This window comes from Patagioenas fasciata, chromosome 36, assembly GCF_037038585.1.
Source record: "Patagioenas fasciata isolate bPatFas1 chromosome 36, bPatFas1.hap1, whole genome shotgun sequence".
NCBI classification, from domain to species: Eukaryota; Metazoa; Chordata; class Aves; order Columbiformes; family Columbidae; genus Patagioenas; species Patagioenas fasciata.
The window spans coordinates 3,008,780-3,034,059 of NC_092555.1; the positions used below are offsets into that span (position 1 = coordinate 3,008,780).

Below are 25,280 nucleotides of genomic sequence, written 5' to 3' on the forward strand. Positions count from 1 at the left end.
CGCTTTTCGGCCGTTGGCGGCGGCCGTTAAAGCAGCATCGCGGCCCCCCTCCCCCCAAATATCCCTCCCCCCCGCCATGAACGGGGCCGGGGAGGACCCGCCCCCTCTTCCCGCCAAGCTCCAGCGCCTGGACGTTCCCACCGGGACCTCGGGCCCTGTCGCCGTCGTCGCCCGCCGCCGGACGCCACCCCCAACCGGCGGAGGTCGCGGTGAGGACGAGGCCGCGCATGCGCCGAGGGCCGGGGGGGCCGGGCGTGCGCAGAGCGCCGGCGGGAGAGCGCCCCCTGGCGGGAGGCGGGAAACACGCGCTTCGCTCCTGGGGGGCCTGGAAACCGCCGTGGAGCCCAAGGGGAGCCTGGAAGCTGCCATAGGGGGAAAGGGGGGCCTGGAAACTGCCATGGAGCCCAAGGGGAGCCTGGAAGCTACCATGGGGGGAAAGGGGGGCCTGGAAACCGCCATGGAGCCCAAGGGGAGCCTGGAAGCTACCATAGGGGGGAAGGGGGGGCTGGAAACGGCCATGGAGCCCAAGGGGAGCTTGGAACCTGCCATAGGGGGAAAGGGGGGCCTGGAAACCGCCTTGGAGCCCAAGGGGAGCCTGGAAACCGCCATGGAGCCCACGGGGGGCCTGGAAACTGCCATAGGGGGAAAGGGGGGCCTGGAAACCGCCGTGGCGCCCCAGGGGAGCCTGGAAACTGCCATGGAGCCCAAGGGGAGCCTGGAAGCCACCATAGGGGGAAAGGGGGGCCTGGAAACCGCCATGGAGCCCAGGGGAAGCCTGGAAAGCACCATGGGGGAAAAGAGGGGCCTGGAAACCGCCATGGAGCCCAAGGGGAACCTGGAAACCACCATCGCCCAATGCTCGGAGAGCAGCGGTGCGATCATGGGGGGCCTGGAAACCACCACCTCCCACTGCTTGGAGCAGGGCAAAGGGGGCTTGGAGTGCACCAGTGAGGTCATGGGGGGCCTAGAAACCACCACCTCCCAATGCCTGGAGCAGGGCAAAGGGGGCTTGGAGAGCACCAGCGAGGTCATGGGGGGCCTGGAAACCACCAACAGGCGCAAGGGGAGCCTGGAGACTGCCGTCACCCGCTGCTTGAAGCGGAGGAGGAGCAAGGGGAGCCTGGAAACCACCATCACTGGCTGCTTGGAGCAGGGCAGGAGGAGCAATAGGGGCCTGGAGACCCATGCTTCGCTCAGCGGGGGCCTGAAAACCAGCAGCAGGCGGAAGGGGGGCCTGAAAACCACCGCTGGGCCCAAGGGGAGCGTGGAAACTGCCACTACCCACTGCTTGGAGCAGGGGAGAAGTGGGAAGGGGGGCCTGGAAACCACCACCGGGCCCAAGGGGAGCGTGGAAACTGCCACTACCCACTGCTTGGAGCAGGGGAGAAGTGGGAAGGGGGGCCTGGAAACCACCATCGCCCACTGCTTAGAGCAGGGGAGAAGTGGGAAGGGGGGCCTGGAAACCACCATCGCCCACTGCTTAGAGCAGGGGAGAAGGACCAAGAGGGGCCCGGAGAACAGCGGGGAGGTCACGGGGGGCCTGGAGCCCGCCAAGGGGAACACGGGGAGCCTGGAAACCGCCACCACCCACTGCTCAGAGCATCACCCAAGCACCAAGGGGAGCCTGGAGACCGCCACCGAGCCCAAGGAGGGCCTGGAAACCACCGGTAGCGCCCAACGGGAGCAAACCCAAGGTGGGAAACAGATCCAAGAAGCCAAGGAGGAATGCGCTGTGATCTCCCTGGAGGACGAGGAGGAAGAAGAGGAGGAGGAGGACGGGCCCGGGCGCTACCTGGCGGCGCTGGAGGCCGTGCAGCTGGAGCTGGAGGCCGTGGAGGAGCAGGCAGCGCGCGCCTTCCGCCGCCTCCGCCATCGCTTCTGGTTACGGCGCCAACCCCACCTGCGGCGCCGCAACCGCCTCATCCAGCACATCCCGGGTTTTTGGGTCACCACCGTATCCTTTGCGTTGATTTTTGGGGGGGGGGGGGGTGCACCCCTAAATCCATTCCCCCCTCTTTCCTTGACCTCACCCCCAGTTCCTGAACCACCCGCAGCTCTCGGCCGTGATCAGCGATCGCGATGAGGACGCCCTGAGCTACATGACCAACTTACAGGTGGTAACAACGGGGGGGGATTTGGGGTGCACACCCCCCCATAAAGTGTCAGTGGGGGGGTGGGATGGGGGGGGGTGACATCCCGGTTGTCCCCACAGGTGGAAGAATTCGGCCAAGCGCGGAGCGGCTGCAGGATCAGGTTCTTCTTCAATATCAACCCCTATTTCCAGAACGACGTGGTGGCCAAAGAATTCATACGCGGCCCCTCCGGTGGGTGATTTTTGGGGGGGGGGGGGGGGGGGACACATTTGGGGGTGCAAAGTGGTGTCACATTTCCCCCGTCCCCCCCTCTCCAGGTGACCTGGTGTCCCACTCGACCCCCATCCGGTGGTGGCAGGGCCAGGACCCCCGGCTGCGGCCCCACAAGGGACCCCCGACCCCCCGTAGCTTTTTCGCTTGGTTTGGGGATCACAGCTTCCCCGCGGGGGATCGCATCGCGGAGGTCAGGCCCAGTACCCCCAGTGGCCTCCCAGTATCCTCCCAGTAACCCCAGTGTCCTCCCAGTAACCCCCAATCCACCCCATGTAACCCCTCCCCATATCCTCCCAGTAACCCCCAATCCACCCCCCGTATCCTCTCAGTATCCCCCCAATCCACCCCCAGTAACCACCAGTAACCCCCAATCCGCTCCCAGTAACCCCTCCCCATATCCTCCCAGTATCCCCTTCCCATATCCTCCCAGTAACCCCCAATCCACCCCCAGTATCCCCTCCCCATATCCTCCCAGTATCCCCCCAATAACCACCAGTAACCCCCAATCCACCCCCTGTATCCCCTCGCCGTACCCTCCCAGTAACCCCCAGTATCCCCTCAGTAACCCCCAATGCACCCCCAGTAACCACCAGTATCCCCCAATATCCCCTCTCCGTATCCTCCCAGTAATCCCCAATCCACCCCCCGTATCCTCTCAGTATCCCCCCAATCCAGCCCCAGTAACCACCAGTATCCCCCAATCCACTCCCAGTATCCCCTCCCCATATCCTCCCAGTAACCCCCAATCCACCCCCCGTATCCTCTCAGTATCCCCCCAATCCACCCCCAGTAACCACCAGTAACCCCCAATCGACCCCCAGTATCCCCTCCCCATATCCTCCCAGTATCCCCCAATCCACCCCCAGTAACCCCTCCCCATATCCTCCCAGTAACCCCCAATCCACCCCCAGTATCCCCTCCCCATATCCTCCCAGTAACCCCCAATCCACCCCCTGTAACCCCTCCCCATATCCTCCCAGTAACCCCCAATCCACCCCCCGTATCCTCTCAGTATCCCCCCAATCCACCCCCAGTAACCACCAGTAACCCCCAATCCGCTCCCAGTAACCCCTCCCCATATCCTCCCAGTAACCCCCAATCCACCCCCAGTAACCCCCAGTATCCCCTCCCTGTATCCCCCAATCCACCCCCAATATCCCCTCCCCATATCCCCCCAGTAACCCCCAATCCACCCCCAGTAACCACCAGTAACCCCCAATCCGCTCCCAGTAACCCCTCCCCATATCCTCCCAGTATCCCCTTCCCATATCCTCCCAGTAACCCCCAATCGACCCCCAGTATCCCCTCCCCATATCCTCCCAGTATCCCCCCAATAACCACCAGTAACCCCCAATCCACCCCCTGTATCCCCTCACCGTACCCTCCCAGTAACCCCCAGTATCCCCATATCCCCCCAGTTCTCCCAGTGTCCCCCCATACCCCCCCAGTTCTCCCAGTGTCCCCCCATACCCCCCCAGTTCTCCCAGTGTCCCCCCATATCCCCCCCAGTTCTCCCAGTGTCCCCCCATATCCCCCCCAGTTCTCCCAGCGTCCCCCCATATCCCCCCAGTTCTCCCAGCGTCCCCCCATATCCCCCCAGTTCTCCCAGTGTCCCCCCCATACCCCCCCAGTTCTCCCAGTGTCCCCCCCATACCCCCCCAGTTCTCCCAGTGTCCCCCCCATACCCCCCCAGTTCTCCCAGTGTCCCCCCATACCCCCCCAGTTCTCCCAGCGTCCCCCCCATATCCCCCCAGTTCTCCCAGTGTCCCCCCATACCCCCCCAGTTCTCCCAGTGTCCCCCCCCCATACCCCCCCAGTTCTCCCAGTGTCCCCCCCCCATATCCCCCCAGTTCTCCCAGTGTCCCCCCCATATCCCCCCAGTTCTCCCAGTGTCCCCCCCCATATCCCCCCCAGTTCTCCCAGTGTCCCCCCATATCCCCCCAGTTCTCCCAGTGTCCCCCCATACCCCCCCAGTTCTCCCAGTGTCCCCCCCATATCCCCCCAGTTCTCCCAGTGCCCCCCCCCATACCCCCCCAGTTCTCCCAGTGTCCCCCCCCATATCCCCCCAGTTCTCCCAGTGTCCCCCCATACCCCCCCAGTTCTCCCAGCGTCCCCCCCATATCCCCCCAGTTCTCCCAGTGTCCCCCCCCATATCCCCCCCAGTTCTCCCAGTGTCCCCCCATATCCCCCCCAGTTCTCCCAGTGTCCCCCCATATCCCCCCAGTTCTCCCAGTGCCCCCCCCCATACCCCCCCAGTTCTCCCAGTGTCCCCCCCCCATACCCCCCCAGTTCTCCCAGTGTCCCCCCATACCCCCCCAGATCATCAAGGAGGAGCTATGGCCCAACCCCCTTCAGTTCTACCTGCTGGGCGACAGCACCGAGGGGACCCCCGAAAGGTCAGTGGTGGGGGGGGGGCGGGGGGGGCACCCCAACATTTTGGGGGTGTCACAGACCCCCTAAAGCTTCCCCCCCCAGTGAAAGCGGGGAGGACAGCGTGGTGATCGTGGACGATGACGAGGACGTGCAGGAGATCCCCGATGATGGGGATGGTGAGCGACCCCCCCACCCCACCCCAAATTCCCTCTGACCCCCCCCCAAATCCTCTTGGAGGTACGGGGGGGGCTGACTTTGTGTGTCCCCCCCCCCAGGCGTTGAAGTGGTGCAGACCCAGGAGCCCCCAGCCACTCAAATGGGAGATACTAATTTGGTTTAAAGGGGGGGGTGTGCTACGCCCCAACCCCCCCCATAAACCTTCCTTGTTGCGGGGGGGGGGGTCCCAATCAACTTAACCCCCCCCCCCCCCCCAGGGTGAGAAATACAATTTGGGACCATTTTTGTATATTTTGGGTCAAGAACTTGTAAAATTGTCTTTTCTATCTAAAATATATTATAATAAAGATTTAATGGGATATGGAGCCCCCCCGCTTTGGTCATTCCCCCCTCCTCCATTCTATGGGTGTCCCCCCCCCGGGTTGGGGGTCCCCGTTTTGGGGGGGGATGCCCAGGAGGGGGAGGGTCCCCAAGAGCTGCTCCCGGGCGTCCCCAGCGAATCGGTGGCGCAGGAAAATGGGGAGGCCCCCCCCCAGGGGCACCCGCACCAGCCCCTGCACCTGGGGGGGGACACAACACCCCTAAAGTGCCAAGGACCCCCAAACCCCACTCCCCATGTCCCTTGATGCTTGTGCCCCCCCCCCAACACCAGTACCCCCAATTAACCCCCTTAGGACCCCCCTCTTTTCAACTCCACCCCAATCTGGTGCTAATACCCCCCAAACACCCCCCCCCCCCCATAATGGTCTCGCCCCCAACACCAGCACCCCCAATTAACCCCCTCAGGACCCCCCTTTTTTCACCCCCCCCATCATCACTGCCCCCAATTAACCCCCTCAGGACCCCCCCCCTCTTTTCAACCCCCCCTCCCAATCTGGTGCTGATACCCCCAAACACACCCCCCCCCCCCCCATAATGGTCTCCCCCCCATCACCAGCACCCCCAATTAACCCCCTTAGGACCCCCCTCTTTTCACCCCCGCCCCCCAATAATGGTCTCCCCCTCATCACCAGCACCCCCAATTAACCCCCTTAGGACCCCCCTCTTTTCACACCCCCCCCCCATAATGGTCTCCCCCCCATCACCAGCACCCCCAATTAACCCACTCAGGACCCCCCTCTTTTCACCCCCCCCCCCCCCAATAATGGTCTCCCCCTCATCACCAGCACCCCCAATTAACCCCCTTAGGACCCCCCTCTTTTCACACCCCCCCCCCCCCCCATAATGGTCTCCCCCTCATCACCACTACCCCCAATTAACACTCTCAGGACCCCCCTCTTTTCAACCCCCCCCTCCCCCCCAATCTGGTCCACTTCCGCTTCCGGCCCCGCCCCCCGGCCAGGCCTTGGCCCCGCGGTGGTGCCGCGGCTCGATCCGCAGAGCGGCGGCCGCCGGTCCCAGCTCCTCCCGCAGCTCCCGCTGCAGCCCGGCTTCCAGAGACTCCCCGCCGGCCTCCACCAGCCCTCCCGGGAAGCCGAAGCGCCCGTCGAACCGCAGCTGCATCTACCGGAGATGGATCAATGTGGGAAGCGGCGGGGGGGGGGGGTCCTATCCGTCTCCCGTTGTCCCCGTACGCACCAGCACAGCGTAGCCCGGCGGAGGGGAGCCGGCGGGGAGCGGGGCGTACAGCAGGACGTGGCAGGCGTGGCGCCAGCCCGGCCCCGCCGCCCGGTCACCGGTTGTACCGAGGGCCAGCGCCGCTTCCCGGCTGAGCGGCGGCGGCTGCTCCCCCGGCTCCCACATGGTGGCACCGCCCCGGCGCGTCTCCACCAATCAGCGAGCGGGAGTGCCGCGCCCCCACCAATCAGAAGAGGGAACAGCGGAGGCCACGCCCCTCCAAGCGGAGAAGCACCCGCGCTGCCGGCGGACACCGAACAGCGTGGAGGGGCGTGGCCTCAGCGCGGAGGGGCGTTGCGCCGCGTAGCCACGCCCCCTCGCGTTCCCACGGCCTCCCCTATGAATGGGGAGGGGAAGGAGCCCCCCCCAAAATCGCCCTGCACCCCCCAGAAGGGCCACAACCCCCACCCAAAAAACGGGGAGGGATAGAAAAAAGGCAACAGGATGGAGAGGGAGGGGATTTATTGCCCCTCCCCCAGCACTGAAGGGGGGTCCCAGGGTTCTATTTTGGGTGGGGGGGTGGCTCAGGGTTTTGGGGGGGCCCCTATGAGGCAGAATCGGAGGCTTCGGAGCTGTCTTTGACATCGGTGCTCTCGGTGGTCTCGCTGACCTCGCTGAGGTCTTTGCTGTCGGCCCCCCCATCTTCGGGAGGAGGGGGGGGAACGGCTGGGGGGTGAGGGGGGGCCCCCCCACTTCCACAAACCCCTTCCCCCCCACCCCGGGGGGGGTCAGCGGGAGCCGGGGGGCGGCCGCGCTCCTTCTGCTCCACCTGCTTCCGCAGCTTTTGGGGCGGAAAAAGGGGGTTAGAAAAGTCCTGGTGGGGGGGGGAGGGGATAAAATACATTTGGGGGGGCTCTGGGGGGGTGCAATAAAAAAGGGGGGGGTCTCACCTCGTCTGCCATTTGGGTGAGGTCACGTTTCATGGCGTAGGCGTCCTCCCCATCTGCGTAGTATTTGGGCTCCACCTCGCTGATCCTGGCGGGGGGGGGGGCACAAAGGGGGGTTATTCGGGGTGCACACACATACAGGGGGGCTGTTTTGGGAAGGGGGGGTCACAGGGGTGTGGTTTTTGAGTTGCCCCCCCACAGTTTACACCCCAGTTTGTCGCTCAATGGGGTTGGAAAGAGTCTCTTAAATCTCCCTAAACACCCCCCTCAGGGTCCAAACACCCCCCACATCAACCCCCCCCAAACCCACAACACCCCCCAAGGCCCCCCCCAAACCCACAACACCCTCCACCCCCCCCAAACTGCCCCCCAGCCCCCCCAAACTCACTGGAAGTTAAGAGTGTTGGAGTAAAGATGCAAAGCCGCCCGGTTGCTGCCGACCGGAAAGAAAGGGGGTGCGTGTTATTTTTGGGGGGCGCTGTTATTTTTTGGGGCCCCCCCAGGTGGTTTATGATTCGGGGGGGTCCCCCAAGATGTATTTTGGGGGGGTTTACCTCTTGCGGACGTGGAGCGAGACGTATTTGGCGTTGAAGTTCTCGATCATGGCGCGGGATGCTTGGTCCATCAACTTCTGCGCCAGCCCCAGGCGCCGGTGCGAGCGCTTCACCGCCTGGGTTATTTTTGGGGGGGGGGTCACAACCATCGTGGGGTACCCCCAAAATTCCCCCGACACCCCCAGATCACCAGCATCCCCCAACAGCCCCAAATTTCACCTAAAAAAGCTGCCAAAAGCTTCGAAAAGGAGCCAAAAATCCCCAAAGAGGGCACCCAAAGATCCTTCAAGCGCCACCCAAAAAGCCCTTGGACCCCCCTCAAATTCTTGGAAGCGACCCAAGAGCCCCCCCAAATCCTCAAAGAGCACCCCAAAAGCTCAAAAGTGCCCCCAAAGTTCTAAAAGAGCTGCCAAAGAACCCCCCAAAAATGCTCAAACGCACTCCAAGAGCCCCCCCAAAACATTCAGACCCACTCTAAGAGGCCCCTAAAACCCCTCAAGTGCCCCCCAAAACTCAAACAGCCACCCCCTCCATGAGCCCCCAAAACTCAAGTGACCCCAAAACCCTCTGATCCAATTCAATAGCACCCCAAATCGCCCCAGGACCCCCCCCCAAAATGCTTGGCCACCCCCCCGCTGCCTACCAGGGACGTGATGTGCCCATGGGGGACATCATCGGGATCCTCCTCCCTGCGAAATGACAGCGGGGAGAGCTTGGGGGGGGGGGCACGACACCCCCAAATTGTGTCAGCACCCCCCCCCAACACAACCCACCCCCCCAAAAATGAAAGAGGGGGACAGAGCCCCCCTAAACCACACTCACATCTTGGCCAGGACGTAGCCCACGATCTTCCCATTCTCATCCTCGGCGATGTAGGAAAGCTGGGGTGGGGGGGAAAGGGGGTGACGGGGGGGACATGGGGGGAACCAAGGTGTTCCAAAAAGGGACCCCGGCGTCCGGGAGGCGGGAGGGGGAGGTACCTGTGGCCAGGAGAGCCCGTGGTAGAAATAGTACTTCATCTGGTAGTTCTCGGGCAGGCAGAGCAGGTTGCAGTGCTGCATGTTCATCAGGTCCTCGGGCTGGGGGGGGGACACAAAGCAGGGCGGTGTCACCCGAAATGGCCCCGGGGTGACAGCACTGGGTGGGGTAGGGGGACGCCCCAAAATGGGATGAGAGCGGTGGGGCCCTCGGTGGGGGGGATCCTGGAAAAGGTGACACCCAGGGACCCCCCCGTATGGGTCCTGCTGGGAGCCTCAGCCCCTCCATGGGACCCTGGTTCCTCCTCCCCAGGGCACAGTGTCCCCCTCAGAGCCCCCCCCAGGACCCAATATCCCCCTCAGAGCCCCCCCCCAGGACCTGATATCCCCCTCAGAGCCCCCCCCAAGGATCCAGTGTCCCCCTCAGAGCCCCCCCAGGGCCCCACATCCCCCTCAAAGCCCCCCCAAAAGGACCCCGTGTCCCCTCAGAGCCCCCCACAAGGACCCAGTGTCCCCCTCAGAGCCCCCCCCAAGGACCCTGTGTCCCCTCAGAGCCTCCCCCCAAGGACCCTGTGTCCCCTCAGAGCCCCCCCCAGGACCCCACATCCCCCTCAGAGCCCCCCCAGGGCCCAATATCCCACTCAGAGCCCCCCCCAGGGCCTGATATCCCCCTCAGAGCCCCCCCAGGGCCCCATATCCCCCTCAGAGCCCCCCCCAAGGACCCTGTGTCCCCTCAGAGCTCCCCTCAGGACCCAATATCCCCCTCAGAGCCGCCCTCAGGACCCCATATCCCCCTCAGAGCCCCCCCCAGGACCCTGTGTCCCCTCAGAGCACCCCCCAGGGCCCGGTGTCCCCCTCCCCGAAGCCAAACGCCCCTGCTACCGCTGCCCACACCCCCCCCCGGGACCCCAGCCGCCCCCCGGGACGCCGCTTCTCCCCCGCCCGGGTCACCCACCCGCGCATTGCGGATGTTCATGGTCGCGGTCTCCCCGCCGCCTCCTCCACCGCCGCCGCTCCTCTCCGTCTCTCTCCTCACGGGCCGCTTCCGGCGGAAAGACACGCGCCGGCCAATCAGCGCTAAGCCCGCCCTTGCTCAACCCGCCTCGCCGCGTACTGACAGGCGCTCTAGCCAATCGCTGACTACCTGAGAGCATGCGATTCGGCCCACTCTCCCTCCTCGCCTCCAGCCAATCAGAGGAGCCTCCCGCGCGAGTGACGTGAAACCCAACCAACCCACAACTCAGCCGCCGCCAACCAATCAGAACCGCATCCCGACGGGGCGGGCTTCACCCCCCTCCACCCTCCCCCTGTCCAATCACGCCTGGCGGAACGAAGACTGACAACAGCTTGAACCAATAGGAAGGGAGAAGAGGCGGGGCAGCGCACAGCATAGACAGGCAGCGCAGCCGAGCACGCTTTATTGCGGGGTGGAGGGAGACGGGGACCCCACGGGGGTCCCCACATCCAGGCAAGGTCTCCATCGTGGGGTGTCCCAGCTCCACTGGTGCCTCTGGTCCAGTGTGCGGGGGGGGGGGGGTCCCCAAATTCCAGCAGTATTCTCAATTTGGGGGGGGGATACCACCACTTTTCGAGGGGTATCCCCATTATTGGGGGGGGTATCCCCATTATTGGGTGGTATCCCCACTTTTCGGGGGGGTTATCCCCACCTTTTTAGGGGGGTATCCCCACCTTTTTGGGGGGGTGTCCCCACCTTTTTAGGGGGGGTATCCCCACCTTTTTAGGGGGGTATCCCCACCTTTTTGGGGGTGTATCCCCACCTTTTTGGGGAGGTGTCCCCACTCATGGAGGTGTCCCCACCCCATATCTTTGCAGTGTTTCCATCCTAGAGCGTGTCCGGCCAGGTCTTGTACCCCTGTGGTCCCCAAATACACCCCAAAATTGGGGTATTGGGGGGTGGGGGGGGTCACCCCCAAATTTAGGGCTGCATGCGGAGGGCACCGTCCAGCCTGATCACCTCCCCGTTGACCATGGGGTTCTCCACCAGGGCTTGGACGAGGTGCGCGTATTCGGCGGGGTGTCCCAACCGCGATGGAAAAGGGACTTGTTGACCCAAAAAGCTCCGGACGCGTTCGGGTAAACCGGCCAATAACGGGGTGGAAAACAACCCTGAGGACCCCCCCAAAATAACAGAGTGAGTCGGGGGGGTTTGTGTCACCGTTCCCCCCCTCCGGCCCAACCCGGGGTGTCCCCAATCCTACCCGGAGCGATGGTGACCACGCGGATCCCCAGCGGCGCCAGATCGCGGGCGATCGGGAGGGTCATCCCCACAATGCCGCCCTTGGAGGCTGAATAAGCCGCTTGACCCACCTGCGAAGGACACGTTGGGGTGGTTTTGGGGTCCCAATGCCACCGTGTGTGTGTCCCCCCACCCCCCCCGGTTGTCACCTGGCCCTCGAAGGCGGCCACGCTGGCCGTGTTGACCACCAGCCCGCGGTGGCCGTCGGCGTCGGGCTTGTTCTGGCTCATCAGGCGGGCGCTGAGGCGGATGACGTTGAAGGTCCCCACCAGGTTGACCTGGGGGGGGGGGAGGTTGGGGTGGCTTTGGGGACACCCCCCAAATCCTGTGATACCCCCATGTTGGGCCCAGGGATGCCCTTGACCCACAGGGGCACCCCGGTGATGTGGGACACCCCACAACCACCCAGTTGACCTGGGACACCCCACACCCCATTGGAGACACCCCAAAACCACCCCATCGACTGGAGACACCCCACACCCCATTGGAAACCTCCCAAAACCACCCCATCGACTGGAGACACCCCACACCCCATTGGAGACCCCCCAAAACCACCCCATTGACGACACCCCACATCCCATTGGAGACCCCCCAAAACCACCCCATTGACGACACCCCACATCCCATTGAACACGGCCACCCCACAGCCTCCCCATTGACTGGAGTCACCCCACACCCCATTGGAGACACCCCACAATCACCCCATTGAATGGAGACACCCCACACCCCATTGCCCATAAACACTCACACCCACCCCATTGATCACAGCCACCCCACACCCACCCCATTGAATGGGGACACCCCACACCCCATTGACCAGAGCCACCCACACCCACCCCATTGATCACGGCCACCCCACCCCATCGCCCATGGCCACCCCACAGCCACCCCATTGAATGGAGACACCCCACACCCCATTGACCATAGACACCCACACCCACCCCATTGATCATGGCCACCCCACACCCCATTGACCATAGACATCCACACCCACCCCATTGATCATGGCCACCCCACACCCCATTGACCATAGACATCCACACCCACCCCATTGCCCACGGCCACCCCACACCCACCCAGTTGACCTGGGACCCCCCACACCCCACTGACCATAGACACCCACACCCACCCCATTGATCACAGCCACCCCACACCCCATTGCCCATGGCCACCCCACAGCCACCCCACTGAATGGAGACACCCACACCCACCTCATTGATCACGGCCACCCCAACCCACCCCATTGCCCATGGCCACCCCACACCCACCCAGTTGACCTGGGACCCCCCACACCCCACTGACCATAGACACCCACACCCACCCCACTGATCATGGCCACCCCACAACCACCCCATTGAACGGGGACACCCCACACTCCATTGCCCATGGCCACCCCACACCCCATTGACCAGACACCCACACCCACCCCATTGATCATGGCCACCCCACAACCACCCCATTGAATGGGGACACCCCGCACCCCATTGACCATAGACACCCACACCCACCCCATTGATCACGGCCACCTCACACCCACCCCATTGAACGGAGACACCCCACATCCCATTGACCATAGACACCCACCCCACCCCATTGATCACGGCCACCCCACACCCACCCCATTGCCCATGGCCACCCCACACCCCACTGACCAGAGACACCCCACACGCCATTGACCATAAGCACTCACACCCACCCCATTGATCACAGCCACCTCACACCCCATTGCCCATGGCCACCCCACAGCCACCCCACTGAATGGGGACACCCCACACCCCATTGACCATAGACACCCACACCCACCCCATTGATCACAGCCACCCCACACTCCATTGCCCATGGCCACCCCACAACCACCCCATTGACTGGTGACACCCCACACCCCATTGACCATAGACACCCACACCCACCCCATTGCCCATGGCCACCCCACACCCACCCAGTTGACCTGGGACCCCCCACACCCCACTGACCATAGACACCCACACCCACCCCATTGATCACAGCCACCCCACACCCCATTGCCCATGGCCACCCCACAGCCACCCCACTGAATGGAGACACCCACACCCACCTCATTGATCACGGCCACCCCAACCCACCCCATTGCCCATGGCCACCCCACACCCACCCAGCTGACCTGGGACCCCCCACACCCCATTGACCATAGACACCCACACCCACCCCACTGATCATGGCCACCCCACAACCACCCCATTGAACGGGGACACCCCACACTCCATTGCCCATGGCCACCCCACACCCCATTGACCAGACACCCACCCCCACCCCATTGATCATGGCCACCCCACAACCACCCCATTGAATGGGGACACCCCGCACCCCATTGACCATAGACACCCACACCCACCCCATTGATCATGGCCACCCCACACCCACCCCATTGAACGGAGACACCCCACACCCCAATGACCATAGACACCCACACCCACCCCATTGATCACGGCCACCCCACACCCACCCCATTGCCCATGGCCACCCCACACCCCACTGACCAGAGACACCCCACATGCCATTGACCATAAGCACTCACACCCACCCCATTGATCACGGCCACCCCACACCCCATTGCCCATGGCCACCCCACAGCCACCCCACTGAATGGGGACACCCCACACCCCATTGACCATAGACACCCACACCCACCCCATTGCCCACGGCCACCCCACACCCACCCAGTTGACCTGGGACCCCCCACACCCCACTGACCATAGACACCCACACCCACCCCATTGATCACAGCCACCCCACAACCACCCCATTGAACGGGGACACCCCACACCCCATTGACCATAGACACCCACACCCACCCCATTGATCACGGCCACCCCACACCCACCCCATTGCCCATGGCCACCCCACACCCCACTGACCAGAGACACCCACACCCACCCCATTGACCATAGACACCCACCCCCACCCCATTGATCACAGCCACCCCACACCCCATTGCCCATGGCCACCCCACAGCCACCCCACTGAATGGGGACACCCCACACCCCATTGACCATAGACACCCACACCCACCCCATTGATCACAGCCACCCCACACCCCATTGCACATGGCCACCCCACAGCCCATCCCATTGCCCACGGCCACCCCACACCCACCCAGTTGACCCGGGACCCCCCACCCCATAGATCAGGGCCACCCCCGCGCCCCGCACTCACCCCGATGACCCTCTGGAAGTCCTCCAGCTCGTGCACCTTGTCCTTCTTGCTGTTGTAGGTCTTGATGGCGATGCCCACGCCGGCGCAGTTCACCACCAGGTCCAGCCGCCCAAACTCCTTCTGGGTCAAGGTCAAGGCCGCGCTCACGTCCTCGGCCGAGGTCACCTGGGGGGGCAACAAAATGGACCCCAACATTGAGCCGGATGCCCCACATCAAGGTGGAATCGTTGAGCTGGATGCCCCACATCAAGGTGGAGACCCATAAGGAGGTGAAGCCCCCCATGGAGATGAACCCACACATCAATGTGGGACCCCCCCCCCAAGCAATTTGGACCCCCCCATGGAGATGAACCCACACATCAATGTGGGACCCCCCCCCCAAGCAATTTGGACCCCCCCATGGAGATGAACCCACACATCAAGGTGGGACCCCCCCCCAAGCAATTTGGACCCCCCCATGGAGATGAACCCACACATCAATGTGGGACCCCCCCCAAACAATTTGGACCCCCCATGGAGATGAACCCACACATCAAGGTGGACCCCCCCCCAAGCAATTTGGACCCCCCCATGGAGATGAACCCACACATCAATGTGGGACCCCCCCCCCAAGCAATTTGGACCCCCCCATGGAGATGAACCCACACATCAATGTGGGACCCCCCCCCAAGCAATTTGGACCCCCCCATGGAGATGAACCCACACATCAATGTGGGACCCCCCCCCCAAGCAATTTGGACCCCCCCATGGAGATGAACCCACACATCAATGTGGGACCCCCCCCCAAGCAATTTGGACCCCCCCATGGAGATGAACCCACACATCAAGGTGGGACCCCCTCAAGCAATTTGGACCCCCCATGGAGATGAACCCACACATCAATGTGGGACCCCCCCCCAAGCAATTTGGACCCCCCATGGAGATGAACCCACACATCAAGGTGGGACCCCCCCCAGAAATTTGCACCCCCACATGGACATGAACGCCCCCATTGATGTGACCCCCCCATGGAGGTGACCCCCACATAATGACACCCTCCATGGATGTGACCCCCCCATGCTGATCCCCCCATGGATGTGACCCCCCCATTGATATGACTCCCCCATGGAGGTGACCCCCCCCCCCCATGCTGATCCCCCCATGGAAGTGACCCCCACATCGATGTGACCCCCCCATGGAGGTGACTCCCACATCGATGTGACCCCCCCCTTGATATGATCCCCCATGGATGTGACCCCCCATGGATGTGACCCCCCCCCATTGATATGACCCCCCCATCGATGTGAACCCCCTATGCTGATCACCCCATGGATGTGACCCCCCACATGATGACCCCCCCCATCTATGTGACCCCCCCCATTGATATGACCCCCCCACCGATGTGACCCCCCCCCATGCTGATCCCCCCATGGATGTGATCCCCTCCCCACCATCCCTCCGCCCCCCTCCCCGGCGGTGCCCCCCCCCCGGCGGTGCCCCCCCAGTGCTCACGTCGGCGGGGGCGAACACGCAGCGCTCCCCCAGCTCCGCGGCCACTTGTCCCCCCGGCCCCGCCGGCAGGTCCAGCAGCGCCACCCGCGCCCCGTGGCCCAGCAGCCGCTCCGCCGTGGCGCGGCCCAGCCCCGAGGCCCCGCCGGTCACCAGCGCCACCAGCCCCTGGCGGGGGGAAACCCACACAAAACGGGGGTCAGTGGGGAGGACGGGACCCCCCTGCCCCTTCCTGGGGGTCCCCCGGGGGGGTCCCCGCTACCTTCACGCTGCGAATGGCGGCCATGGCGCTCCCGGCCAATCAGAGCGAGGGGCGGTACCGGAGGGGCGGAGCTTGGGGGGCGTGGCTTGGGAAGAGCGGAGCGAGGGACACGGGGAGCTTGGGGAAGGGGGCGTGGCTTGGGGAGGGGGCGGAGCTGGGGGAAGAGCGGAGCGAGGGACACGGGGAGCTTGGGGAAGGGGGCGTGGCTTGGGGAGGGGGCGGAGCTGGGGGAAGAGCGGAGCGAGGGACACGGGGAGCTTGGGGAAGGGGGCGTGGCTTGGGGAGGGGGCGGAGCTGGGGGAAGAGCGGAGCGAGGGACACGGGGAGCTTGGGGAAGGGGGCGTGGCTTGGGGAGGGGGCGTGGCTTGGATAGGGGGCGGAGCGAGGGAAGCGGGAGGGAGCGGGACGGGAAGCGGGGACGGGACATTGGCCACTCCACCCCCCACTGCAATGACAGGGGACCCCCCCCAAAGACAGGGGACCCCCCACCCAAAGACAGGACTGACACCCCCGAGGGGGCAGGAGCCCATGGGGACAGAATCGGGTCCCTAAGGGGACAAGATTGGGACCCTCAAGGTGACAGGATCAGGCCCTCCAAGGTGACTAGGTTGAGAGTCCCCCCCGCAAAGGGGACAAGATTGAGACCCCCGAGGGGACACTGGACCCCTAAAGTAACAGGACTGAGACCCCCGAGAGGACATGGGACCCCCCAAAGGGACATTGGACCCCCAAGGGGACAAGACTGAGACCCCTAAGAGAACATGGGACCCCCCCAAGGGGACATTGGACCCCTAAGGGGACAGAACTGAGACCCCCGAGGGGACATGGGACCCCACAAGGGGACAAGACTGAGACCCCTAAGAGAACATGGGACCCCCCAAGGGGACATTGGACCCCTAAGGGGACAGAACTGAGACCCCCGAGGGGACATGGGACCCCCCAAGGGGACAAGACTGAGACCCCTAAGAGAACATGGGACCCCCCAAGGGGACATTGGACCCCTAAAGGAAGAGAACTGAGACCCCCGAGGGGACATGGGACCCCCCAAGGGGACAAGACTGAGACCCCTAAGAGAACATGGGACCCCCTCAAGGGGACATTGGACCCCTAAGGGGACAGGACTGAGACCCCCGAGGGGACATGGGACCCCCCAAGGGGACAGGACTGAGACCCCTAAGAGAACATGGGACCCCCCAAGGGGACATTGGACCCCTAAGGGGACAGAACTGAGACCCCCGAGGGGACATGGGACCCCCCTCAAGGGGACACTGGACCTTTAAGGGGACAGGACTGAGATCCCCAAGGGGGCAGGAGCCCATGGGGACAGAATCGGGTCCCCAAGGGGACAGGATTAGGATCCCCAAAATGACAGGATTGAGACCCCCAAAGTGACAAGAGCAAGACCCCCATGGGGACAGGATCAGGACCCCCATGGGGACAGGACCAACACCCCCATGGGGACACGACTGAGACCTCCAAGGTGACAGGATCAAGCCCCCAAAGGGGCACAATCAGGACCCTTAAGGTGACAGGATGACGACCCCCCAAGGTGACAAGGTCAGGACCCTTAAGGGGCAGGATGAGGCCCCCCTAAGGTACACAGGATCGGGCCCCCCGCCTTGTCCCTGTCCCCCTCCTTGTCCCTTCCTCCGTCCCAACCCGGCGCCCTGCCAGGGTGTAACGTTACCCCTGACCTTCCCGGGGCACCCGCTGTCCCCCCCCCCCGGCCCCAAAATGGAGGAGAAAACACCCAAAATCCCAGGTACGAGCTGGGGGGGGGGGGGGAGGACAGGACAACACGGGCCAGGAAGGGGGGGGCACACACAGAGCGTTACCGTGGGGACATTGACCCGGTGACAAGGGCACAGGGCAAAGCGATGGCGGCGGCATCGGGGCAGCTGACGCAGACCCCCCTGCAAAAAGTGTGGGTGCCCCTGCGCACCCCCCGCTTGCGACGGGGATGTAAGTGGGGGGGGGGGGCTTATTTTGGGGGGGGGGGCTATAAAGGGGGAAAACCCCCCCCCCAAAACCACATGGATTTACCCACTCCATTGGGGTGCAGAAGGGGTTTGGGAGGGGGGAAAGAATGAGAGGGAGAGGGGAATGAATTGGGGGGAGGGGGGAACAAATGGGGGGGGGTGTAAACAATTATATGCCCCCCCCCCCCCTAAAATAGCGTCCCCCCCCCAGCCTCAGTGCCCCAATTCACCAACTGCCCCACCATGGTGATTCTGGTGGGGCTACCGGCGCGCGGCAAGACTTATATATCCCGTAAGCTAACTCGTTATCTTAATTGGATCGGGACGCCCACGCGGGGTGAGTATTTTGGGATGGGGGGGGGGTGTTAAGGGGGGGTGGGGGTACCCTTAACACCCCCCCCCCCCCCCCCAAAATTTTTGGCAGTGTTTAACGTGGGGCAGTACCGGCGTGAAGCTGTGCAGAGCTATAAGAGCTTCGAGTTCTTTCGGCACGATAATGAGGAGGCCATGAAGATCCGCAGGTTAATTGGGGGGGGGGGCATAGGGGCAAATTGGGGGGGGGCACAGCTGGTAGCCCCCCCCCCCCCCAAATTAACCCCCCCCTAGGCAATGCGCCCTGGCCGCCCTTAAGGACGTGCGCACCTATCTGAGCAATGAGGAGGGGCAGGTTGCGGTAAGACCCACCCCCCCAACCTATATAAATCACCCCCCCCCAATGCAAAGCCCCCCATGTCAAGGGGTAAACTCCCCCCTCTTTAATTTGGGAGGGGGGGGCTGAATTGTGTGTCCCCCCCCCCCAAACCATAAGGTGTTCGATGCCACCAACACCACGCGGGAACGGAGGGGCCTGATCCTGCAGTTTGCCAGGGAGAATGGCTACAAGGTACCGAATTTTGGGGGGGGGTGGCACAAAATATTGGGGGGGGGTATAAAATTAGGGGGAGGGCTGTAGCGCTCTACAGCACATTGGGGGGGTGGTTGAACTGTTTTGGGGTGTTCGCAGCAAAGGGGGGCAGTGATACTGTTTTACAATATAGAGGGGATAGGGGCAGTTTTGGGGGTGCTCGTGGGGGGGGAATGGGTAACCCCATTTTTTGTGGGGGGGATGACACATTTGCACCCCTCCCACCCCCCCCAGGTTCTCTTTGTCGAGTCCATTTGTGACGACCCCGCCATCATCGAGGAGAACATCAAGGTGGGAACGTGGGGACGGGACAATGAGGACCCTGGGGAGGGGACAATGAGGACCCTGGGGGGTCCCCAAGGGTGTGTGGCCCCCCCCACTGAACTTATGCACACCCCCCCCCAAGCAAGTGAAGCTGAGCAGCCCCGACTACAAGGGCTGCGCACAGGATGAGGTGGTGGCCGATTTCCTCCAGCGCATCGAGTGCTACAAAGCCACCTACGAACCGCTGGATGAACAGCTGGACAGGTGACCCCCCCTCAATGTGTGTCCCCAAACCCCCTCATTGACTTGGGGACTAAATTAGGCCCCCCCCCCCGTGTGACAAAGCGGGCTGTCCTACATCAAGATCTTCGACGTGGGGGTGCGGTACCTGGCGAACCGCGTGCAGGGGCACATCCAGAGCCGCACCGTCTACTACCTGATGAACATCCACGTCACCCCCCGCTCCATCTACCTGAGCCGCCATGGAGAGAGCCAGCTCAACCTGCGTGGGCGCATCGGGGGGGACTCCGGGCTGTCCCCCCGGGGACAGCAGGTGGGACAAGGGGGGCTGGGGATGGAGGGAGGGGAGGGGGAGAGAGGGGAGGGGCGGGGGGGGAGAGAGAGGGGAGGGGCGGGGGCGGAGAGAGAGGGGAGGGGCGGGGGCGGAGAGAGAGGGGAGGGGCGGGGGGGAAGGGAGGGGAGGGGTGGGGGGGGAAGGGAGGGGAGGGGCGGGGGGGGAAGGGAGGGGAGGGGCGGGGGGGAAGGGAGGGGAGGGGCCGGGAGGGAAGGGAGGGGAGGGGCCGGGAGGGAAGGGAGGGGAGGGGCTAAGAGGGGAGACCACACCCACACCAGAGTCACCCCAAGCAGGGGTGAAGTTAAGGACAGAGGGCGGAGCTAAGGGAGGCCACACCCACCAGCGTAATCCTAGGCAGGGGTGAGGTTAAGGACAGGGGGTGGGGCTAAGAGAGGCCACACCCACTAGAGCCACTAAGGACAAGGGGTGGGGCTAAGGGAGGCCACACCCACTAGAGTCACACCAGAGGGCTAGGGGGTGGAGCTAAGGGAGGCCACACCCCCCAGAGTCACTAAGGATAAGGGGTGGAGCTAAGGGAGGCCACACCCACTAGAGTCACACCAGAGGGCTAGGGGGTGGAGCTAAGGGAGGCCACACCCCCCAGAGTCACTAAGGATAAGGGGTGGAGCTAAGGGAGGCCACACCCACTAAAGTCACCCCAGGAAGGGGTGAGGATAAGGACAAGGGGGCGGGGCTAAGGCCACGCCCACTAGAGTCACCCCAGGGAGGGCTAAGGGGTGGAGTTAAGGCAGGAGGCCACACCCACCAATCAGCCCAGGGAGGGGTGGGGCAAGAAACGGGGGGTGGAGCTAAGAGGCCACACCCACAGGGAGGAGCTTTAGAACCACAGGGAAGAGGCGGGGCTAAGAGCAAGGTGCCTTCACAGGGGGGTGGGGCTAAGAGAAGGCCACACCCACAAACACCACCATGGACACAGCCACCGCCAAGGGGTGTGGCCAGAGGAAGCCACACCCCCCATGGGGGGGCAAAAAGGGGTGGAGCCATGGGAGCAGGCCACACCCCCCAAGGGAGCTACAGCCCCACCCTCACCACTCCCCAAGGGGTGTGGCCAGCTGGGGTGTGCCCCACCCTTAAGGCGTGGCCAAACTCCACCCTTGGGGGCGTGTCCCCCACTAGCCACGCCCCTTCCCAGTACGCCCAGGCCCTGGCCCAGTTCATCCGCAGCCAAAGCATCCGGGAGCTGAAGGTTTGGACCAGCCACATGAAACGCACCATCGAGACGGCCGAGGCCCTGGGGGTCCCTTACGAGCAGTGGAAAGCCCTCAATGAGATCGATGCCGTGAGTCTTGTGCCCCCCCCCTCTTTTTGGGGGTGCAACACCCCCCAAATTAACCCCCCTGAACCCCCAAAATCCCCACAGGGCGTCTGCGAGGAGATGACCTACGAGGAGATCCAAGAGCGCTACCCCCAAGAATTCGCCCTCCGCGATCAGGATAAATATCGCTATCGTTACCCCAAAGGCGAGGTACCCCCCCCCCCCAAACCAAAAAGGGGTGCGCAGGGTTTCGGGGTCCCCCCTTGCCACCCTGATGTCCCCCTCCCCAGTCCTACGAGGACCTGGTGCAGCGGCTGGAACCCGTCATCATGGAGCTGGAGCGGCAGGAGAACGTGCTGGTCATCTGTCACCAAGCTGTCATGCGCTGCCTGCTGGCTTATTTCCTGGACAAAAGCGCGGGTGAGGGACGGTTTGGGGACAATTAGGGACATTTTGGGGACACCCCCAAATCTATCAGCCCCCCCCTTTACCACCTTTGTGCCCCTTCAAGATGAGCTGCCCTACCTCAAGTGTCCCCTACACACGGTCCTCAAGCTGACCCCCGTGGCTTACGGTGAGTGGTGTCCCCCAAAAAAGGGGGGTGTTCCTCCCAAAAAGAAGGGTGTGTACCCCCAAAAAAGGGGGGGTGTCCCTCCCAAAAAGAGGGGTGTGTACCCCCAAAAAGGGGGGAGCTATAGCGGGGTTTCTCCTCCCCGCGGACCCAGGTTGTGAGGTGGAATCCATCTTCCTCAATGTGGAAGCGGTGAACACCCACCGCGAGCGACCCCAGGTAAAAGGGGGTGCCCCCCCGCCCCCCAAAAAGCCCAAAATACCCCAAAAAGAAGGTGGTGATCTCCCTAACCCCCCCTCAGAGATTGGGGGGGTGTTAGATTTTGGGGAGCCCCCCCTAAAACGCATTTTCACCCCGCAGAACGTCGACATCAGTCGCCTCCCAGCTGAAGCTCTGGTCACTGTCCCCGAGCACTATTGAGGGGGGGGTGTGTGTCCCATGGGGGGGCCCCCCCAAAATTAAACTGAGCATGGAGATAGTGGGACTGCACCCCAAAAAGAGCACCTTTATTTTGGGGGGGGCAGAATAACCCCCAGGGTTTGGGGACATCAAGGGGTGGCCTCGGCCTCGTTGTATTGACTCGTCCAGAATGTGGGGTCCTTCTTTTGGATCTGGGGGGGTGGGAGAAAAAAGGGGGGATCAAATCAAGCCTTGGGGCCCCCCAAAATATGCCCCCCCCCAACACGGCCTTACCTGCGCCACAAAGCGCAGCACGTCCTTCTTGGAGGTCTCCTTGGCCGCCCGCAGCCCCCACTGATACTTAAATTCGGGGGGGTCCGTCAGAGGGATGGGGGTGATCTCTAAATACCTGCAAAGGGGGGGTGTGAGGGTGAACCCCCCCCAAGCCCAGCACATTTGGGGGACCCCAAGGGGGTGTCCAGTGCTCCCCGGCCCCACAACAGACCCCTCGAGTCGCGGGGTGGTGGGGGGGCTGTGGTTTCTTTGCTCTTCGGTGCGGTATAAACAACCCAGCCAAGGCTGGCGCTGGGGCTGCTCTGTGCACACCGGGGGGGGGACACAAAAAATGGGGACCCCCCCCACCCCAAATCCCCCCCCAGGACTCACTTCTGCCTCACAAACTCCTCCGTCACCAGCTTCTTGACGTCCCCGAAGACCTCGTGTCGCTCCCTGAGGGTGGGGGGTTAATGAGGGGCAGCACTAATGAGCCCCGATGTCCTTTGTGTCCCCCCCCCTACAATATCCTACCCTGGGTGCACCCGGAGCCGGCGGAGAAATTCCCACACAGCACCTGGAAAAGGGGGTGTCAGTGAGGGGGGGCACAGGGGAATCGGGGGACGGGGTGGGAGATTAAGGGGGGGCACACAGGGGAATTGGGGGGCAAGGTGGGAGATTAAGGGGGGGCACAGGGGAACAGGGTGGGAGATTAAGGGGGGGCACACGGGGGAACTGGGGGACGGGGTGGGAGGTTAAGGGGGGGACAAATGGGGGAAATGAGGGGACAGGGTGGGAGGTTAAGGGGGGGCACACGGGAATTGGGGGATGGGGTGGCAGGTTAAGAGGGGGCACACAGGGGACCTGGGGGGGAGGTTAAGGGAGGGGCACAGGGGGGAAGTGGGGGACAGGGTGGGAGGTTAAGGGGGGGCACACAGGGGAATAGGGGGACGGGGTGGGAGGTTAAGGGGGAGGCACACAGGGGACCTGGGGGGGAGGTTAATGGGGGGGCACAGGGGGAAATGGGGGGACGGGGTGGGAGGTTAAGGGGGGCACAAATGGAGGAAATGAGGGGACAGGGTGGGAGGTTAAGGGGGGGTACACGGGGGAATTGGGGGACAGGGTGGGAGGTTAAGGGGGGGGCACACGGGGGAATCGGGGACAGGGTGGGAGGTTAAGGGGGGACTCACCATCCTTCGCTGAATTGCCCTTCATGAAGATGAAGCTGAGGATGACGATGAGGAGCCCCAGTTTGGCCGTCTGGTTGTCCCTGAAGCGCACAGGGAGGTGTCACCCCCATGGGGGGACACTCCAATAAGTTCTGCCCTCCACCCAAAAACATAAAACCGCCCCCCAGGGGGTGATGCGCGAGCTCACCGGTGCAGATTCTCCCCCTCGGCGCGGGGAAGGTCGCTGGTGAGGATGTAAACGTGGTGTTTGGTGTCGATCTCCACCAGCTGCAGCCCAAATACCTGCGGGAGGAACAGGGTTAACCTGATACAGGGGGGGGTCTCCCCCCAAAAAACACCCCCCCACATCTCCCCACTCACCTGCTGCAGGGTCCTGCCCGCCCGGTTGACAATCTCAGAGTAAACATCTCTATAATCCCCAATGACTTTCTTCAGGATATCTGCGGGGAAAAAGGGAGGGAATGGCTGAAGGAGCCTGGATACCTGGGAGGTTTTGGGAGCCCCAAAGCTTTGGGAGGGGGGGTTCCCCCATAACTCACCGATCCTCTTGATGGGGATCTTCTTCTGGTCTTTCACAAGGAGAAACTGCACCAACTCGCTCACCTGCATGGGGGGAAGCGGGGAGAGCAAAAAGCTGAGTGATAACAAAGCGATTAAAACGCACCTTCCCAGGAAAAGGGGGAAAAGGGGATCGCCTCGCCCCACCTTCTGGTTTATTTGGTCCTGGGAGCGCCTCTCCAGGTTCCTCTGCAGCTGGCTGTGCGATGGCGTGGGGCTCAGGTTGAAATCCTCATCCCCATCGCCTCCCTGCGGAGCAAAGCCATGGAGGGGGTGCTGTGGGGAGACACCCCGCACCCAGGGATGAGGAGGGGCAGGGGGAGCAGCCCCTTACCTGAGAGGGCCCCAGCCCCCTGCTGCGCTTCCTCTGTGACATTCTCACGGCAGCACTGAGGGAAAATGAAGCGCCGAGCGGGCTGAAACTGCGACGAGGAGGCTCCGACCGCCGTCCCCCGCATCCCCTCCCGCTTCTCCCCCTCAACGAGGCCGCAAACCCCCCGGGGTTCGCCCGTTAAAACGAAACCCCGAACGCCGCCGCTCCCCGCTTCCCGCTCCGCCCGCTCCGCGCATGCGCCCGCGGAGGCCACGCCCACCCCAGCCCGCCACGCCTCCTATTGGCCCAGGTACCGCCCTTCTCCCCAGCTGCCACACCGCGATTGGCCGAGCCGCTCGCTCCGCCCCCTTTCCCCCCCGCACCCCACCGCCACGTGCGGGCCGCGAGCGGCGCCTCGCGCCCGGTTCTCCTCAGGGGGGCGGAAAAGGCGGGAAAATCGCCGCCTCCCCCGCTTTACCTCAGGTGGACAAAATGGAGCCCGGCGGCGCTTAAAAACACGCAAAACCCACCCAAAATGGCTGGGTTGACCCCTCCCCTCGCCTAATTAATGGTATTTGAAACACCTGTGTAGCTCCGGCTGCTCCAGAGGCTTCATCTCAGGTGGAGAAGGGGTTTTGGGTGCATGGGGGGGCTCCAGGGAAGCTTTTGGGGTGCTCTGCAGGGTTGGGGGGGGCTTATTTGTAACAAGGGGGGGGCATAAGCTGCCCTGGAAGAAGATTATGAGGTAAAAACGGGGTGCTCTAAATAATGGGGGGTGCCTTAAGTAATGGGGTGCACTAAATAATGGGGGGGAGGCTAAGAAATGGGG

General features: G+C 63.4%; 6 protein-coding genes across 9 annotated transcripts; 2 read left to right on the forward strand and 4 right to left on the reverse strand.

Annotated features, from left to right (window-relative positions):
* The first annotated feature begins 9 nt into the window (after positions 1–9).
* On the forward strand, positions 10–5,275 carry LOC139826195 (uncharacterized). Its single transcript, XM_071801256.1, has 7 exons — positions 10–1,954; positions 2,037–2,114; positions 2,213–2,324; positions 2,411–2,556; positions 4,686–4,762; positions 4,842–4,915; positions 5,015–5,275. The coding sequence occupies exons 1-7, from the start codon at positions 77–79 to the stop codon at positions 5,077–5,079; spliced, it is 2,430 nt and encodes an 809-aa protein (XP_071657357.1). The 5' UTR covers positions 10–76; the 3' UTR covers positions 5,080–5,275.
* On the reverse strand, positions 5,250–6,944 carry LOC139826175 (U8 snoRNA-decapping enzyme-like). The gene is made up of 4 exons (XM_071801198.1): positions 6,495–6,944; positions 6,230–6,419; positions 5,720–5,733; positions 5,250–5,497 (listed from the first exon to the last, which is right to left on the reverse strand). Exons 1-4 carry the CDS (start codon positions 6,657–6,659, stop codon positions 5,297–5,299), a joined length of 570 nt encoding a protein of 189 aa, XP_071657299.1. The 5' UTR covers positions 6,660–6,944; the 3' UTR covers positions 5,250–5,296.
* A 94-nt stretch (positions 6,945–7,038) lies between these two features.
* On the reverse strand, positions 7,039–10,207 carry NAA10 (N-alpha-acetyltransferase 10, NatA catalytic subunit). The gene is made up of 8 exons (XM_071801303.1): positions 9,907–10,207; positions 8,955–9,053; positions 8,797–8,855; positions 8,618–8,663; positions 7,975–8,090; positions 7,809–7,853; positions 7,424–7,508; positions 7,039–7,314 (listed from the first exon to the last, which is right to left on the reverse strand). The coding sequence occupies exons 1-8, from the start codon at positions 9,925–9,927 to the stop codon at positions 7,078–7,080; spliced, it is 708 nt and encodes a 235-aa protein (XP_071657404.1). The 5' UTR covers positions 9,928–10,207; the 3' UTR covers positions 7,039–7,077.
* Positions 10,208–10,309: 102 nt separating this feature from the next.
* HSD17B10 (hydroxysteroid 17-beta dehydrogenase 10) lies at positions 10,310–16,242 on the reverse strand. Its single transcript, XM_071801300.1, has 6 exons — positions 16,151–16,242; positions 15,892–16,056; positions 14,401–14,565; positions 11,358–11,486; positions 11,171–11,279; positions 10,310–11,078 (listed from the first exon to the last, which is right to left on the reverse strand). Exons 1-6 carry the CDS (start codon positions 16,172–16,174, stop codon positions 10,888–10,890), a joined length of 783 nt encoding a protein of 260 aa, XP_071657401.1. The 5' UTR covers positions 16,175–16,242; the 3' UTR covers positions 10,310–10,887.
* Positions 16,243–17,236: 994 nt separating this feature from the next.
* Positions 17,237–22,202, forward strand: PFKFB1 (6-phosphofructo-2-kinase/fructose-2,6-biphosphatase 1). Of its 3 annotated transcripts, none has more exons than XM_071801262.1 (14): positions 17,237–17,912; positions 18,341–18,466; positions 18,554–18,650; positions 18,736–18,802; positions 18,938–19,012; positions 19,268–19,324; positions 19,440–19,561; positions 19,643–19,850; positions 21,025–21,171; positions 21,253–21,357; positions 21,438–21,567; positions 21,659–21,721; positions 21,873–21,937; positions 22,079–22,202. In XM_071801262.1, exons 1-14 carry the CDS (start codon positions 17,684–17,686, stop codon positions 22,136–22,138), a joined length of 1,551 nt encoding a protein of 516 aa, XP_071657363.1. In that variant the 5' UTR covers positions 17,237–17,683; the 3' UTR covers positions 22,139–22,202. The 3 variants fall into 3 exon arrangements, with proteins under 3 accessions (XP_071657363.1, XP_071657364.1, XP_071657365.1); XM_071801263.1 differs by lacking the exon at positions 17,237–17,912 and adding an exon at positions 17,988–18,112; XM_071801264.1 differs by lacking the exons at positions 17,237–17,912; positions 18,341–18,466 and adding an exon at positions 17,988–18,112.
* LOC139826211 (non-structural maintenance of chromosomes element 3 homolog) lies at positions 21,442–24,632 on the reverse strand. Of its 2 annotated transcripts, XM_071801301.1 has the most exons (11): positions 24,473–24,632; positions 24,286–24,387; positions 24,120–24,183; positions 23,941–24,020; positions 23,768–23,862; positions 23,581–23,660; positions 22,925–22,967; positions 22,784–22,846; positions 22,412–22,526; positions 22,223–22,329; positions 21,442–21,551 (listed from the first exon to the last, which is right to left on the reverse strand). In XM_071801301.1, the coding sequence occupies exons 1-10, from the start codon at positions 24,512–24,514 to the stop codon at positions 22,267–22,269; spliced, it is 747 nt and encodes a 248-aa protein (XP_071657402.1). In that variant the 5' UTR covers positions 24,515–24,632; the 3' UTR covers positions 21,442–21,551; positions 22,223–22,266. The 2 variants fall into 2 exon arrangements, with proteins under 2 accessions (XP_071657402.1, XP_071657403.1); XM_071801302.1 differs by lacking the exon at positions 21,442–21,551 and having other exon boundaries at positions 22,222–22,329.
* Between the last annotated feature and the right edge of the window lie 648 nt (positions 24,633–25,280).

What these genes read in the sequence shown, in the direction of transcription:
- LOC139826195 (XM_071801256.1), top strand. Translation starts at nt 77, where the DNA reads ATGAACGGGGCCGGGGAGGACCCGCCCCCTCTTCCCGCCAAGCTCCAG. An exon ending in CGGGTTTTTGGGTCACCACC is followed by an intron (nt 1,955 to 2,036) that starts GTATCCTTTGCG and finishes CCTCACCCCCAG; the next exon opens with TTCCTGAACCACCCGCAGCT. An exon ending in ATTCATACGCGGCCCCTCCG is followed by an intron (nt 2,325 to 2,410) that starts GTGGGTGATTTT and finishes CCCCCTCTCCAG; the next exon opens with GTGACCTGGTGTCCCACTCG.
- LOC139826175 (XM_071801198.1), bottom strand. Translation starts at nt 6,659, where the DNA reads ATGTGGGAGCCGGGGGAGCAGCCGCCGCCGCTCAGCCGGGAAGCGGCG. An exon ending in CGCCGGGCTACGCTGTGCTG is followed by an intron (nt 6,420 to 6,494) that starts GTGCGTACGGGG and finishes CATCTCCGGTAG; the next exon opens with ATGCAGCTGCGGTTCGACGG.
- NAA10 (XM_071801303.1), bottom strand. Translation starts at nt 9,927, where the DNA reads ATGAACATCCGCAATGCGCGG. An exon ending in GGCTACGTCCTGGCCAAGAT is followed by an intron (nt 8,664 to 8,796) that starts GTGAGTGTGGTT and finishes GTCATTTCGCAG; the next exon opens with GGAGGAGGATCCCGATGATG. An exon ending in TCCAACACTCTTAACTTCCA is followed by an intron (nt 7,509 to 7,808) that starts GTGAGTTTGGGG and finishes CCCCCCCGCCAG; the next exon opens with GATCAGCGAGGTGGAGCCCA.
- HSD17B10 (XM_071801300.1), bottom strand. Translation starts at nt 16,174, where the DNA reads ATGGCCGCCATTCGCAGCGTGAAG. An exon ending in CCGCCATTCGCAGCGTGAAG is followed by an intron (nt 16,057 to 16,150) that starts GTAGCGGGGACC and finishes TCCCCCCGCCAG; the next exon opens with GGGCTGGTGGCGCTGGTGAC. An exon ending in CGTGGTCACCATCGCTCCGG is followed by an intron (nt 11,079 to 11,170) that starts GTAGGATTGGGG and finishes GGGGGTCCTCAG; the next exon opens with GGTTGTTTTCCACCCCGTTA.
- PFKFB1 (XM_071801262.1), top strand. Translation starts at nt 17,684, where the DNA reads ATGACGACCCCCCAAGGTGACAAGGTCAGGACCCTTAAGGGGCAGGAT. An exon ending in CTGGATGAACAGCTGGACAG is followed by an intron (nt 19,562 to 19,642) that starts GTGACCCCCCCT and finishes CGTGTGACAAAG; the next exon opens with CGGGCTGTCCTACATCAAGA. An exon ending in TGTCCCCCCGGGGACAGCAG is followed by an intron (nt 19,851 to 21,024) that starts GTGGGACAAGGG and finishes GCCCCTTCCCAG; the next exon opens with TACGCCCAGGCCCTGGCCCA.
- LOC139826211 (XM_071801301.1), bottom strand. Translation starts at nt 24,514, where the DNA reads ATGTCACAGAGGAAGCGCAGCAGGGGGCTGGGGCCCTCTCAG. An exon ending in CGGGCAGGACCCTGCAGCAG is followed by an intron (nt 23,863 to 23,940) that starts GTGAGTGGGGAG and finishes TTCCTCCCGCAG; the next exon opens with GTATTTGGGCTGCAGCTGGT. An exon ending in GGGCAATTCAGCGAAGGATG is followed by an intron (nt 22,968 to 23,580) that starts GTGAGTCCCCCC and finishes CCCCTTTTCCAG; the next exon opens with GTGCTGTGTGGGAATTTCTC.